Raw genomic sequence first — 16,761 nt, forward strand, 5'->3', positions numbered from 1 at the left:
ATGTACATAATCCAAATAAATATAGAAAGCATAATTATCTGAAATTAAAGCTAGTTTATAAAGCTAAGGAATGTGAATCTGAGCTCTGCATTACAATCATGGGCTAAGAATATGGATACGAGCAAAACATTATAACATTACTTCATCTTGCTCTGCACTAACAAATAGTGTAACCTGAGGAAAAAAAAACACATGAGCTACTCCACCTGGCACCTGCCATGAACGCAGAGATCCGCCTCATAAGGACCACACGGTGTTCCATCCAGGACTCTGTCTGACATAAGCACTGGGGCATCTCGGCCAACCGGGGAACAATACAGCTCACATGGCTTATCTGAGGAAAAAAACAAACCACAATATTGATAGGATCGACACATTAAGAATACAAAAGTTCAATCATCTATTAACCAAAAGACTTACCATCGAAGATTACTGCTGTAAGGGGGCTTTTCTTTTTGTTCATGTTGCGGCCATGAGATTGGCACTGATGGTCCCGAAAACTGGAACCTCCCTTGGGACATGGTGAATTCTCACAAACCATGTGCTCCACACTTGTCCCTTTACAGCTTTGACCACCAAGTCCAGGACTACAAAAAAGGAAAAGAACAAAACCTGAAGGCTCATCAACTAGGACACCCTCCTATTCATGTCTTGTAGGCTATGTCCTTTTATGCTATGTGATCAAACAGTGTTAACCAAGAGCCCTATGTTCTTTGAATGAACTACTACTACTTACTTATTTATTTATATTATTATAGGGTATATGCTCATTTGTTTTTTTTCTCTCGGGTTTTGTCTGTAAATAGCCATGGTGAGAACGTACTGCTATTGCACATATACCAAACATATACTCCGGCTCATTCTTTTGGTTATTATGTGGTTTTTTTTTTTACTCTGTGCAAATGGGGGTGTAATCTCTCCCTTTTGAGCTAGACATTGCATCTATTTAACTTCCCAGGACAGGAGGCTGCAGTTCAGGCCTTGTCCTTCTCTAACCTTATTCACACTGATGTCACTGACGCAAGGTAAGGTTGTAATACTAGAGTAGCACCGTCCCGATTGGACAAACCTTGTCATGCTGGGATGGCTTTTACACTCATTGATCAAGTGCTCTATGTTATTTAAATGTACTACTACAACCATTTATCTATTTACTTTATTATAGGGTATATATGTAACACCCTGGAGTCAAGGAGGTTAACGTGACTCGTCGCCGGGTCGGGGGGGGGCAGATGCACTGCGTCGTCACGAGCTGACCTAGCCTGGTTTCGTGACCCCGAGGCGTAAAGAAGGGAGGGAAAGTGGTGGACAGGAGGAAGGATGGAGAATGGGGGTAGTGACAGTGAGGAAAGTCTTTTTAGATCGTGACACAATCTTTGGTCCGCGGCCAGAGATGGGCCGCCACTGCGGGTGCCGCTCTCCGGGGCTAATGGTGAAGGTCGCAGCCTGGATGGTGTCGCTCCCCACAGGCGGAGCGGAGTTACCCCAGGGAGGATGACGGAGGACGGATGGGGGGGTGGTAGTCCCCGTTGGCGCTGCAGCGCTGGGCGACGGCAAATGAGAGGCAGAGGCTGCGGTTCCAGTTTTTACTCGCTGGTAGTTCAGGCCCTGCCCCAGAGTACTGGTCTCTGCCATGTTGGGCGCCAGCCGATCCCGAATAGTCAGCGGTCACCGCCGGTGCCCGTGGAAGTCTTTCTAGTAAAGTGTCCCCTGTTTGCTATCCGGAACCCGGGGTGAGCCTCCAGCTCCAAGCCACGGGCCTCACGAAGAAAGAGAAACACTCGACTCCTGTTGTCTGTGCGAGATGTTATCCTAAGAAAGTGCCCGGGAAAGTCTGGTCTGCTCTAGTGAGATGGTTGTGCCTACTTCTTACTCCAAGTGGTGTTGCCCCCATTGGTTATCCTAGCGACTGGGGAAGTCCCATGCTTCAAGATGGCTAACCTCCCTGTCTGCCCTAGTCCACCCCCCTATGGTAAAGCACCTTGTTTTATGTGTGTGGTTTTGTGAAGGCACCGGCAGTTAAACCCCTCCTAACCCGGGATGTCTATTACCGCTTAAAAGAGGTGCAATACCCTGAGGCGCCTGAAGCCTCAGGGGCACCACATATACTCATCTTGTGGTTTTCTTTTGGGTTTTATCTGTGACATGGCTAAAGTGTAAACGTGCTCCTATTGCACATATACCAACTTATACTCCGGCTCATTCTTTTGGGGTTTTCTATGTCCTTCAACAATACAAAAAAAAAAATTTCCAATGCCGGATTCATGTTTCCTGGAAGTCTTTCAGTCTGCAGGTTAATAAATCTGTACTTGTATTAGGTCTGGGCTAATGCTGAGTCTATCCACATAACAGAGTTACATTTCCGCTCCATCTCCTGCTAATACAACCAGCTCATTACAATGATTTACGAGACACATTTGCAAACTCTTCTGGAACACTAAACAACCATTTTGCAGAAATTCGGAGAGAAATGTACACGTTACCATATAAAAGAATGCAAGAGCTAAGCAATCAACAGAAACACATTATGTAAGAATAGACATATAAAGGCAGTGGAACAAATTGGTGTAAAATTGCTGAAACAATTTCAGATCCTTATAAAGTGCATCCTATAGAAAATGAATGACATAAGATTTTAGCCTTCAATACTCTACTAACTGTAGTGTTTTCCATGTGCCAGGACATATATCATGCTGCTTCTATAACGTAAGCTTCCCAGCACTATATAAGTGTACCCCACCAGACAGACACCCCAAAGGGCACGGCTGCACCCTGCAAAAAATTGTGCAATAAAAAATTATATTTAATAAAAATGTAAGGTATTGGTCCATATTTTGGCCAAAATATGTAAGCTCGTAATTCAATCATCAAGGGTCTCTACGCTTATGAGTCCCTACACTATATTCAAAATAATTCACAGCAAAGGACATAAATTCAGAGAAAAAAAACCTCACCAGAAAAAGCCATTAGCCAACAAGGGGCAAACAGCAAATGCACTTCCATGATGCAGCGGGCCCCCTATGATAAAGGTGGGGGTAACAGGTGCAGAATACCGATGGACGTCATCAATAGGCTGTAAGCCAGACACTGTGCATCAAAAGTACCTGTGTGACTGGTGCCCTATGCCAACGCCATTAGTGTGCATGTATAATACCAGCAAGCACCACCTCCATGAGTTGGTAGGCTGTAAGTGGTAGTCTCAACGTTATTCTGCACATGTGGTGCCCTCAGCTTTATTATAGGGGGCTGACTGCATCCTGAGAGTGCATTTGCTGTTTGACCCTTGTTGGCTAATGGCTTTTTCTGATACGTTTTTTAAATTTTTCTGAATCGTGGGGACCCTTGATGACTGGGTTACGAGCTTACGTATTTTGGTCAAAATATGAATCAATATTTAAAGTGAAGCAATCTCCAGGATTTTCGTATATAACCAAAAGCCAGTGCTATACTGGCACTATCAGACTGATTCTCTACATACCTTTAGTGGTCACCTCAGATGTTTAGGTTTTGAAATCCAAGAAAGTAAAGTTTATAAAATCGGCAGCTGGTTGACTGACAGCAGCTGAGAATCAGAAAATATCTGGGGGGGAAATCATATTTATCCCCTCCCCCAGTTAGTTTTAGCATAAGTATTATACAATCGGTGTAACCTTTCACTTCAAGGGCCTGTGGTGAGGTCATACCCATGTGACCAGAAGGGGCAGGGCCTCAGCCAATAAGAAAATGTTGCTTCGTGGTATCAGCTTTGTTGGCTGAGGCCCTGCCCCTTCTGGTCACATGGGTATGACCTCAACACAGGCCCTTGAAGTGAAAAGTTACATCGATTGTATAATACTTATGCTAAAACTAACAGGGGGAGGGGATAAGTATGATTCCCCCCCCCCCAGATATTATTTGATCCTCAGCTGCTGTCACTCAAGAAGCTTTACTTTCTTGGATTTCAAAACCTATACATCCGAGCTGACCACGAAATATATGTGGAGAATTGGCCTGATAGTGCCAGTACAGCACTGGCTTTAGGTTATATACAAAAATCCTGGTGATTGGTTCCCTTTAAATATTATTTTATATATTTTTTTTTATTGCACAATTTTCTGCAGGATGCAGCCAAGCCCTTTGGGGTGCCTGTCCTTTAGGGTGCACTTCTATAGTGCTGGGCAGCCGGCCTGATCCAATAGTATGGGCGTCATCAATATGCTGTAAGCCACACACTGTGCATCACAAGTACCTGTGTGACTGGTGCCCTTTGCAAACCTCATCTGCATGCATGTTTAATACCAGCAATCACCCCTCCATGATATGGTAGGCTGAGAGTGGTGGCCGCATCAGTATTCTGCACCTGTGTTACCCCCGCCATTATTATAGGGCTGTATCCTGCAAGTGCATTTGCTGTTTGACCTTTGTTGGCTAATGTCTTTTTCTGGTGAGTTTTTTTTCATTTTTTTTCTATAATGTAGACAGAAAGTAATCATTTGTGAAGTAGTTTACAGGTTAGGTTTTGCGCTTATTTCATTTTATGTTGAGCTTTTTTTATATCTATAAAAGACAGACGTCCTCAGCTATTTTAACAATCTTCAACTGAATGGAGAGAGAAGTGCACGACCAGCCACATTCTCACTGACAACTGACACAAAACAGAGGTCCGAAATCCCATATTCTAGAGATACCTGCCTGTCCCAGAGGCTGGATCCCATCTACTAGACATTTACTTGTATATTCCATAAATGACTGAGATGGGAATAACGCTTTAAACTGGCTACTTCTCAAATAGGTAAAATTGAAAAATGCCAGAAATGTACGTTGAATTTAGCGTCAGTTGCTTTTGTTTTGTTTATTTTTGCAAAGTTCCTCGTTAAAAGAAATCCTTAACGGAACAAAAATAAAATAAAAACAACATCCTGTGGTAATGTACAATGTACAATTACTGTGCCAGTAACACAATTTTATTAATAATGTACATTAATAAATGCTGATTTAATGAAGGTATGTAAATGGAGAAAGAAAAACAAAAACGAGTAATATGGAGCTTAAGATGCAGAATATGTATTTTGTTTTATATTTCAAGGGGTTGTCTAATAATAATGGGTACAGTTACAAAGTTCATAAAAAAAGGGATTTTTTTTATTCTATAGTTTACTACTCATTGCCTAGATTACTGCCCAACTTTACAGTCTGTGAGCAGAGGATAGTCACCTAAGCAAAGGAGCCTAGAGCTTCCAATATCTTTTCAACAGATCTTGCAAGCGCTGCTCTAAAGCCAGCTTTACACCTTACAATTAGGTATGCGATCTCGTATGCGATGTGACACGCCCAGGTTGCATATGCGATCTAATGAGATTGCACGTAGGTCGTTCATTTGCTGTCACACGAGCGTTAGTAGCCTATGTGAAATTGATCAATTTTCTGTGCGATCCTTTAGATCATGTGTTCTGTGACGTATGCATTGGGCACCCTTTTTTTTTTTATTTATTGACTTGACAAGCGTGTGTAATGTGTAGGGATGCGTTTTTACTATGTCATCTGCCATTCAGCTCTGCTACATGGCCGCTAACAGCAGACACAGACAGCCATGTAGCAGAGCTGAATGGCAGATGACAGCAGACACAGACAGAGCCGCACTATCAGAATGAACCCGGGTGAACTTCACCCGACTTCATTTTCATGCTGCGGCTCTGTCTGTGCCGCTCCCTGATTAGCGGTCACCAGTGAAGGACTCACCGGTGACCGCTAAACTCCTGAGTAACTGAATTGAGCAGCCCTCTCTCATATACTCACCGATCCCCGATCCCCGGCGCTGCACGGCATTCACACTGCTCCGGCGGCTTTTACTGTTTTGAAAAAGCCGGCCGCCCATTAAACAATCTCGTATTCCCTGCTTACCCCGCCCACCGGCGCCTATGATTGGTTACAGTGAGACACGCCCCCCACGCTGAGTGACAGGTGTCACACTGCACCCAATCACAGCAGCCGGTGGGCGTGTCTATACTGTGTAGTGAAATAAATAATTAAATAATTAAAAAAAACGGCGTGCGGTCCCCCCCAATTTTAAAACCAGCCAGATAAAGCCATACGGCTGAAGGCTGGTATTCTCAGGATGGGGAGCTCCACGTTATGGGGAGCCCCCCACCCTAACAATATCAGCCAACAGCCGCCCAGAATTGCCGCATACATTATATGCGACAGTTCTGGGGCTGTACCCGGCTCTTCCCGATTTGCCCTGGTGCTTTGGCAAATCGGGGTAATAAGGAGTTATTGGCAGCCCATAGCTGACAATAAGTCCTAGATTAATCATGTCAGGCGTCTATGAGACACCCTCCATGATTAATCTGTAAGTTACAGTAAATAAACACACACGCCCGAAAAATCCTTTATTAGAAATAAAAAACACAAACACATTCCCTGGTTCACCACTTTAATCAGCCCCAAAAAGCCCTCCTTGTCCGGCGTCATCCAGGATGGTCCAGCGTCGCATCCAGCGCTGCTGCATGGAGGTGACAGGAGCTGCAGAAGACACCGCCGCTCCGGTCACCTCCACACAGCTAATGAAGACAGCCGTGCGATCAGCTGAGCAGTCACTGAGGTTACCCGCTGTCACTGGATCCAGCGGTGGCCGCGGGTAACCTCAGTGACAGATCAGCTGATCGCACGGCTGTCTTCATTAGCTGCGTGGAGGTGACCGGAGGGGCTGTGTCTGCTGCAGCTCCGGTCACCTCCATGCAGCAGCGCTGGATGCGACGCTGGACCATCCTGGATGACGCCGGACAAGGAGGGCTTTTTGGGGCTGATTAAAGTGGTGAACCAGGGAATGTGTGTGTGTTTTTTATTTCCAATAAAGGATTTTTTCGGGCGTGTGTGTGTTTATTTACTGTAATTTACAGATTAATCATGGAGGGTGTCTCATAGACGCCTGACATGATTAATCTAGGATTTAGTGGCAGCTATGGGCTGCCAATAACTCCTTATTACCCCGATTTGCCAACGCACCAGGGTAAATCGGGAAGAGCCGGGTACAGCCCCAGAACTGTCGCATATAATGTATGCGGCAATTCTGGGCGGCTGCTGACTGATATTGTTAGGGTGGGGGGCTCCCCATAACGTGGAGCTCCCCATCCTGAGAATACCAGCCTTCAGCCGTATGGCTTTATCTGGCTGGTTTTAAAATTGGGGGGGACCGCACGCCGTTTTTTTTAATTATTTAATTATTTATTTCACTACACAGTATAGACACGCCCACCGGCTGCTGTGATTGGGTGCAGTGTGACACCTGTCACTCAGCGTGGGGGGCGTGTCTCACTGTAACCAATCATAGGCGCCAGTGGGCGGGGTAAGCAGGGAATACGAGATTGTTTAATGGACGGCCGGCTTTTTCAAAACAGTAAAAGCCGCCGGAGCAGTGTGAATGCCGTGCAGCACCGGGGATCGGGGATCGGTGAGTATATGAGAGAGGGGGATAGACTGACATGGACAGAGAGTGAGGGACAGAGATAGTGACGGACTGACAGAGATTAGTGAATGACAGACATTGTGAGGCGCTTCAGAACGCAGATTTTCAGCTGCGCTCTGAAGCAGACCTTTTTTAAGCTGCGGTGCAGAGCGCACACCTGCGCACATAGCATCAGACATCAAAATCGTATGAGGGATGTCACACGTTACAATTGACTAGTTTCGTACTACCAAACGTCCAATGTATGAGGAATAAACGACGTGTATGCGATCACCGTATTTTCGTTCAATATCGATCGCATGTAGGTTTCACACGCAAATACATCACGAACGATGCCGGATGTGCGTCACTTACAACTTGACCCCGACGACGGATTGAAAGATCTATTGAAGTGTGTAAAGCAGGCTTTATGTTTCAGGGTTCCTGCGCTCCTCCAACTCTGCGCAGACAAAGCTGACTATGAGTCCAGCATCAGAGAGCACACAGTTCGGCGTCGCAGCCATGCTGCTGGCCAAAAATGTCATTAATCGGGAGTGCACAGCCCCCAACAAGCAGGAACTCAGAAGTTTGGTCTGTGATGTGCTCCTGAAGATAGAATAGGAGAATTACAGTTTACAGGGGTGGTTCACTACTCTGCAATAGTGGACACATCTGTAAGACTGATAGGGAAGGCTTTTCTTAATACCTTGTTCAGCCAATTCTGCCTCTGAGCGGCGCTATTGCGTTCCACTCATTCCCATGAAGTGACCCCCCCTGGGCTCCGTGACCTCTGAGATCCGGTGATGTCACGTCAACTTCTAGCTGACCCGACAGCACCGAGGTGGGCCCCAGTCTCCCTGAGTGACTGGGCCGTGGGCGGAGTTTTGTCGCTCATCACAGCCCAGCATTGCTCCTGCTCGCGGCACTCTGCAGCGAAGGAGAGAGCGCGCTACATGCTGGGCTTTGATGAGCAGTGAAACTCTGCCCACCGCCCAGTCACTCAGGGAGACTGGTGCCCGCCTCGGTGATATCGGGTCAACTAGAAGTTGACGTGACATCATTGGATCTCAGATGTCACGGAGCCCAGGGGTGGGGGGTCACTTCATGGGGATGAGCGGACCACAATAGTGCTGCTCAGAGGCAGAATTGGCTAAACAAGGTATTTAGAATAAGCCTTCCATATTAGTTTTACAGGGGTGTGGCCACTATTGCAGAGTAGGAAACCACCTCTTTAAAGGGAATCTGTTATTAGGATCAATTCTGCTAATCCATATACATGGTCATGTAGGTCACATGAAGCGGAATAAAATGACACCTTGATATCTGCGACCTAATATCTAATTCTAGAGAAATCCACATTTTTCTTATAGGTAAATGAGTTGTTCCAGGCTACGGGCAGGACACTGATCTACATGAGAATCTGCCTCCCAGAGCTTATTTTAAATAATACGGGGCATTACAAGTGTGAGAAATGTAACCAACATGGAACAGTAGCACTGAACTTGGTCTTCTTACAAACACATTTGCTGCAGCTCTCACAGCAACACTGTCTGCCTGTGAGATGGAGACTGAAGCTGAGAGGAACCTGCAGAAGTGTCAGTTACACAGCTCTGAAGTGAGATCAGGAAAACAGACATCACATTGGACCCCCCCCCTCCACCCCAATATTTAAAATAAGCTCAATGTGATAATCCTAAGGATAACTCTGAAAAGTGTAGAATAATGTCACATCTTGAAAATCCAGCATTCATCTTTACTGCACAGCAGTGCAGCTTTTAACCCCTTTCATGCCTACTAGAAATTATTGATATAATTACACCGAGGCTGTATACTTACACCCAGGGGTTCCCATCTTATCCTTATTCGGTATTGTTGCATTAAACACTCATATCATACTATCACATCAAGCTTAAAGCACTCCCTCCATCTGGCAGCATCATCTTATGTTCAGGTTAGCACTTCATTTATCTTTCACACTACCAGGCCACTATACGTGTATACAGATATGCTCTTTGGAGACCTGCTCAATTGTTCATCATAGCGGTTTGCTAGACCCGGTGCGAATGCACTAAGTTGGCAGACCGACGCAAGCCAGACATCCGGACTGGCGAGTCATATATTGTTCCTGAACCAAAGGTTGAGGATTTCTGAGAAAGGGGATAACTTAAAAATTTTAACTTACATACATAATATATATATATATATATATATATATATATATATATCCATCCTTAATGCAGCAGCCAGGGTCACCTATCTGGCTAACCGCTACTCGGATGCCTCTGCTCTGTGCCAGTCATTGCACTGGCTGCCCATATATCACAGGATCCAATTCAAACTGCTTGTTCTTACCCACAAAGCTCTCCACAGTGCAGCACCCCCCTACATCTCCACCTTCCTCTCTGTCTATCACCCCACCCGTTCTCTACGCTCTGCAAATGACTTTCGACTAACATCCACACTAATTCGAACCTCCCACTCCCGAATCCAAGACTTCTTCCGAGCTGCACCAAACCTCTGGCATGCTCTACCCCAAGAAGTTAGGACAAATCACAACTTACTCAGCTTCAGACGCTCCCTAAAAACGCATCTTTTTAGGGCGGCCTATCACACTCCCTAGCCAAACTAATTTCACCTAATCCCTCTACAACGTCTCAGAACATAACCCCACGTCAAACTCCGTGGCACCCAAATGCATCTCAAGGCTCTGGCCTATTGGTCCAGGAAGCCATTATCTATCCCCCATTTCCTGGAGATGGCTGGATTGTCATTGTAAATAAGCACTTGTACCTTGCCCCCCCCCATCTCATTGTAGATTGTAAGCTCTCACGAGCAGGGTTTCCTTTTAAATATTGTATCTTCTATAATTGTTACTTGTTTGTATATGTTTATGTATATGATATGTATATGAGCCTCCTGAATTGTAAAGCGCTGCGGAATATGTTGGCGCTATAGAAATAAATATTATTATTATTATTATTATATATATATATTATAAAGAGATAGTGGGCAGAACATCCCCAAACCATAGTTTGTTACTGTGCAAAATCAGATTTGTTTACTAAATGTACGCTCTGAATTGTAAAGTGCTGTAGAAGATGCTGATGTCATATATAGAAAGTTTACTATCTATTTTTATATCCACAATATTAAATTTAATTGCACAAAATGTCAGCTGATTATTAGGCCATGTGCCCACGTTGCATTTTTTGTGCAGAAAATCTGCACACAAAAATGCATATTTGGCAGAAAAATAGCAGCTGACAAAATGTGCGTTTTTATTGCGTTTGCGCATTTTTTCACATGCTTTTTTCCATGCTCTTTTTTTGCAATTTTTATTTTTTTTGTAATTATGGCGACCAAGGGGGATCCTGCGCTTTAACTCCGCGATTGCCACCGGGTCACCGGCTGATCTTACAGCTGGGACTCGTCTCTCTCTGCTCGGAGCGGTGCCCGCGCCACTGCCGGCAATTTAACTCTATAAATGCTGCAATCAATGCGACCGGAGCACTCAGGAGGCAGGGAGAGGAATCGCTTACCCCTCCCTGGCAATCGGCTCCCTGTAATGTGATCACAGGGAGCCGATCACTGCCATAGTAACCCTAGGTCGTCACCATGAAAACTCTGGGTTACTGAGGTATGGATCGTCTCACAGACTAGACTAAAATATCAAGAAGTATTAGCTACCTCTTACATTCCCAATCATAAAAGGGGTCAAATGCTCCAGCAGGATGGTGCTCGATCTCATACATCCATGTCTACAACAAAGTTCCTACTGGCAAAGAAGATCAAGGTGCTCAAGGACTGGCCAGCCCAGTCACCAGACATGAACATCATTGAGCATGTTTGGGGTAGGATGCAGGAGGAAGCTTGGAAAACAAAAACAAAGACTCTAGATGAACTCTGGGAGGCATGTAAGACTACATTCTTTGCTATTCCTGATGACGTCAACAATAAATTGTATGATTCATTGTTAAACCGCATGGATGCAGTCCTTCAAGCTCATGGAAGTCACACAAAATATTAAATATGGCTCTAAAAGCACCACAACTTCATTCACCAATGTTATGCAACATATCTTTGTATTAGAAGTTAATTATGTGTTTGAATTTCACATTACTTTCTGTGGGCGACAAAACTTTTGTCTTGCCAAAATCTGACCTTTCTGTGTTCATTAATTGATCAATATTTCAGCTTTGCAGCAACTTTATTTTCATAACCTAAACCAAATTTGGGAGGGTTTCAGTTTTCAAAAGAGTAATTTATGGAACCAATGGATGAATTTAAAGGTTCCAGGTTATAAGCTTTTATTTACATAGCATGGATAAGCGACAGAACTTCTGTCAGGGACTGTATAGTGACTTTTATAGATGACTACTCAAGATACACAGTCACATACTTGATCAAGAACAAAAGTGAAGTTTTCAATAAATTAGTAGACTATGTGACAAAGTCGAATAACAAATTTCAGAGGAAGCCATGTGTCATTAGATGTGATAATGGAGGTGAATTCACAGGACACAAAATAGAAAACTACTTAAGACAAAATGGTATAGAGCATCAAAAGACTGTTCCATACGCACCTGAACAAAATGGGGTAGCAGAAAGAAAAAACAAAACTCTGACTGAAATGATAAGATGTATGCTAATAGATTTCAAACTACCAGAGAAATATTGGGGTGAAGCTGCAATGACAGCTACTTACCTACAAAACCGTCTTTTTTCTAGAAAACGGAAAAAAAAAACATATGAACTGTGGCAAGGTAAGAAACCAAGTGTGAATCATTTAAGAGTTTTTGGATGTAAAGTTTTTGTATTTATTCCAACAGAAAAACGTTCCAAACTTTCAAAACAGATCCATAGAAGGGATATTTGTTGGATATAGTGAAAATTGCAAAGGATATAGCATCCTAGATCTCAAAACAGACAGAGGTACGGTGAGTAACAGTGTGACATTCATTGAGGATCTAAATGAAGACACTAAGATTTCACTGGAAACAAAAAAAATCAGAAAAACAGCAATGATATAACTGAAAGAATATCTAATGAAAAATGTTGAAATTGATGAAAAACAGAATACTAAAAAGGAAGAGATACAACTAAAAACAGACACAGAATCAAGACGTTCAATAAGAGAAAACAAAGGAAAACCACCAATACGTCTTTCATACAAGGAGAGTAAAAGTAAAATTTATGAGCCTACCTCTTGGGAAGACATCACTCTACTTCCTGAAGAAGAAGCTAATAAATGGATAAAGGCAACAGAAACAAAAATAAAATCCATGCATAACTCAAAGACATGGACACTGACAGAAGTACCAGAAGGAAGAAAAGCTATAGGATGTAAATGGGTTTTTAACGTAAAATACCAAACAGATGGCACAGCTGAACGATATCGAGCAAGACTCGTAGCTAAAAGGTTATTCTCAAAAATATGGAGAAGACTATGATGAAACATTTGCTCCAGTAGCCAAACATACTACAATAAGAACTTTGTTTGCAGTTGCAGTAATGAAACAATTGGCGTTGAAGCATCTGTACGTAAAGACAGCATTTTTGAATGGAGATTTAACAGAAGATATTTACATGGAACAGGACTTTATGCTGATCTAACAGTAGATGGCGATATTGTGTAAAGTATCCTTACTCACTGTATTGTAAAAAGTCTTTTGTTTTTCATTCTGGTTTCACTTTCTCTTCCTGATGCAATGCTGTATGACTGTGCTTATCATTACCTCATGTTCTCCAAGGAGTAAAGAGTTTGTTATCCCATGTAATCTGCTCTGTGAACTTTCTTGTATACCTGGGAAACTAGAAGCTGTGCAACACAAAAACCTTACTTTAGGACCAGGCCACTCTGTGGAGAAAGGAGCTGCCTGATATGCCAGGTGCTGGAAGGGATAGCCCTGGGAATAAACACTCTGCAGGAGAAAGGGAATACAAATTCCAACAGAGTCTGGCCACGACTACCTATAGCCAGGAGGAGACTCACCAGCAAGAGAAGAATTGGGAGAGTTGCATGACAAAGCTCAGTAAGCTGGTCAGGCACAGGACAGTGGCTGCAGTGAGTATGACGGCGCAATCGAGACAAGCCAGCTTAGCAACATATTGTATTTTTCTAGGATTTCCTATATCCCTGTCAAAATTATAAATTGGTACAATGTTTGAGCCCAAGTTCTCTACAATACAGTCAAAGGCATCTTGGGGGGGCATATGAGCCTCTATTGGCTGGTAGATTCTGCTGGCATAAGCAGTTCTACTGGTGGCCACGTGAATGCATTTGTCTTGTAATTCTAGAGAATTGAAACCATTTACTTGTAAGCTGATATTTTAGTAAAAATACTCTACAAGCTATTTAGCATTATTTCTGAAATAACCAAGTCATGTATTCTTGTTGTTTTACGCAAAATGCATAAAATTTAATTTCTCAAGACAGAAACTATGCAGCGCTAAGGGGGAGTTACAGGTCACTTGAGACAAGTTAATTAATAAGTACAAAATATATGTAGAGTGTTGGAAATTACAAAGTTGATACTACTGGCCAACACTGCCTGTCAACCCTTATGACCCTTTGTACTGTTTTCTTTGCTGTTACTTAGTAATTTGCCTTGCAAAGCAACACAAAAAAAGAGAGTGTAATTCATGCCCCAGTGTACAGTATCTATACATTATACTCTACATCTAGGACCACCTGCCATACTGCATTGTGGGCGAACGGTTCATTTCAACAAACCCCTTCTACCTCTTGCCAATGCCGAGTCTGCACATTATATGGAATACCACAGGCAAGTCCTTTAGAGCTGTGAAAACCAATGTGGTGACACATAAAATAATTGCTGCATTTCTAATGTGATGTATCCTGCCACAATCCAAGTAGATTCTCAGGACATATGTGTTAGGTTATAGGCATATATAGAAAATAACGAGCCGCATTGAGTTACGTGTATGTTGCCAAGAGAACTATATGGTTGATGGTTAGAATGTATAATTTGGAAAGCAACGGACCCTCCTTAGTAATAATCTACTCTTGACTGCTTCAGAATCTCTAATTAGCATGATAGAAGCTTTGGGCTACATGTTTGCTAGCCAGTGCCATAACAGGTTCCAGCTACTGTCTTTAGATAGGTGGTACAGTCAGCAGGTGACTATACCAGATTTCCTATATGGTCACCATCCACTCTGTAGAAGTGCTGGTACCATGTACTGATAACATATCAGAGCTATTCTTAGGAAAGAGACCCTTCATAGTATCACATTACCTGGCATCATCTGTGTTTTATATTGTTTATATAGACAAAAGAAGAATTTATTCCACAGTGATGAAAGTGAGCACAAATAATTTGTCAGTGTATACTTAGCTACTCATGTCCTAAAAGGGTTTGACTTGCGATGTCTATACAAGAGTGCACTGCTCACCAGGCTCCAGATAGCTGGGGAGCATTGAGCTCCTACAGTTAGGTCCAGAAATATTTGGACAGTGACACAATTTTCGCGAGTTGGGCTCTGCATGCCACCACATTGGATTTGAAATGAAATCTCTACAACAGAATTCAAGTGCAGATTGTAACGTTTAATTTGAAGGTTTGAACAAAAATATCTGATAGAAATTGTAGGAATTGTACACATTTCTTTACAAACACTCCACATTTTAGGAGGTCAAAAGTAATTGGACAAATAAACCAAACCCAAACAAAATATTTTTATTTTCAATATTTTGTTGCGAATCCTTTAGAGGCAATCACTGCCTTAAGTCTGGAACCCATGGACATCACCAAACGCTGGGTTTCCTCCTTCTTAATGCTTTGCCAGGCCTTTACAGCCGCAGCCTTCAGGTCTTGCTTGTTTGTGGGTCTTTCCGTCTTAAGTCTGGATTTGAGCAAGTGAAATGCATGCTCAATTGGGTTAAGATCTGGTGATTGACTTGGCTATTGCAGAATGTTCCACTTTTTTGCACTCATGAACTCCTGGGTAGCTTTGGCTGTATGCTTGGGGTCATTGTCCATCTGTACTATGAAGCGCCGTCCGATCAACTTTGCGGCATTTGGCTGAATCTGGGCTGAAAGTATATCCCGGTACACTTCAGAATTCATCCGGCTACTCTTGTCTGCTGTTATGTCATCAATAAACACAAGTGACCCAGTGCCATTGAAAGCCATGCATGCCCATGCCATCACGTTGCCTCCACCATGTTTTACAGAGGATGTGGTGTGCCTTGGATCATGTGCCGTTCCCTTTCTTCTCCAAACTTTTTTCTTCCCATCATTCTGGTACAGGTTGATCTTGGTCTCATCTGTCCATAGAATACTTTTCCAGAACTGAGCTGGCTTCATGAGGTGTTTTTCAGCAAATTTAACTCTGGCCTGTCTATTTTTGGAATTGATGAATGGTTTGCATCTAGATGTGAACCCTTTGTATTTACTTTCATGGAGTCTTCTCTTTACTGTTGACTTAGAGACAGATACACCTACTTCACTGAGAGTGTTCTGGACTTCAGTTGATGTTGTGAACGGGTTCTTCTTCACCAAAGAAAGTATGCGGCGATCATTCACCACTGTTGTCATCCGTGGACGCCCAGGCCTTTTTGAGTTCCCAAGCTCACCAGTCAATTCCTTTTTTCTCAGAATGTACCCGACTGTTGATTTTGCTACTCCAAGCATGTCTGCAATCTCTCTGATGGATTTTTTCTTTTTTTTCAGCCTCAGGATGTTCTGCTTCACCTCAATTGAGAGTTCCTTAGACCGCATGTTGTCTGGTCACAGCAACAGCTTCCAAATGCAAAACCACACACCTGTAATCAACCCCAGACCTTTTAACTACTTCATTGATTACACGTTAACGAGGGAGACGCCTTCAGAGTTAATTGCAGCCCTTAGAGTCCCTTGTCCAATTACTTTTGGTCCCTTGAAAAAGAGGAGGCTATGCATTACAGAGCTATGATTCCTAAACCCTTTCTCCGATTTGGATGTGAAAACTCTCATATTGCAGCTGGGAGTGTGCACTTTCAGCCCATATTATATATATAATTGTATTTCTGAACATGTTTTTGTAAACAGCTAAAATAACAAAACTTGTGTCACTGTCCAAATATTTCTGGACCTAACTGTATATTATTGACAGTTCGGACCAGTGGCATTGTTGTATTGCTAGCCAGAACTGTGTAATTCTGATCTTGATATATGAGGCAGCTTTGCCTTCACAGCATTGGTGGACCATAGCGGCACTTAAGCTGACCAGGACCAGGAGCTAATTGAACCTGAAAAGCTTCATAACAGCTCTTAACACTAGAAGTCCCAGGAATTTCGAGCTCCATACGGTTCCAATGGTAGAAATGTTAAATG

At 43.1% G+C, this 16,761-nt stretch overlaps 1 protein-coding gene across 1 annotated transcript in view; it reads right to left on the minus strand.

The window, feature by feature from the left end:
* Positions 1 to 16,761, minus strand: part of ADAMTS17 (ADAM metallopeptidase with thrombospondin type 1 motif 17) — a 398,711-nt gene that overhangs the window by 148,507 nt on the left and 233,443 nt on the right. Inside the window, exons 13-14 of the mRNA XM_075342840.1 lie at positions 421 to 587; positions 207 to 334 (exon numbers count right to left, since the gene is read on the minus strand). Of these exons, the coding sequence (XP_075198955.1) occupies positions 207 to 334; positions 421 to 587 (295 nt within the window). The remainder of the gene's footprint in view (positions 1 to 206; positions 335 to 420; positions 588 to 16,761) is intronic.

Source organism: Anomaloglossus baeobatrachus, chromosome 4 (genome assembly GCF_048569485.1).
Source record: "Anomaloglossus baeobatrachus isolate aAnoBae1 chromosome 4, aAnoBae1.hap1, whole genome shotgun sequence".
NCBI lineage: Eukaryota > Metazoa > Chordata > Amphibia > Anura > Aromobatidae > Anomaloglossus > Anomaloglossus baeobatrachus.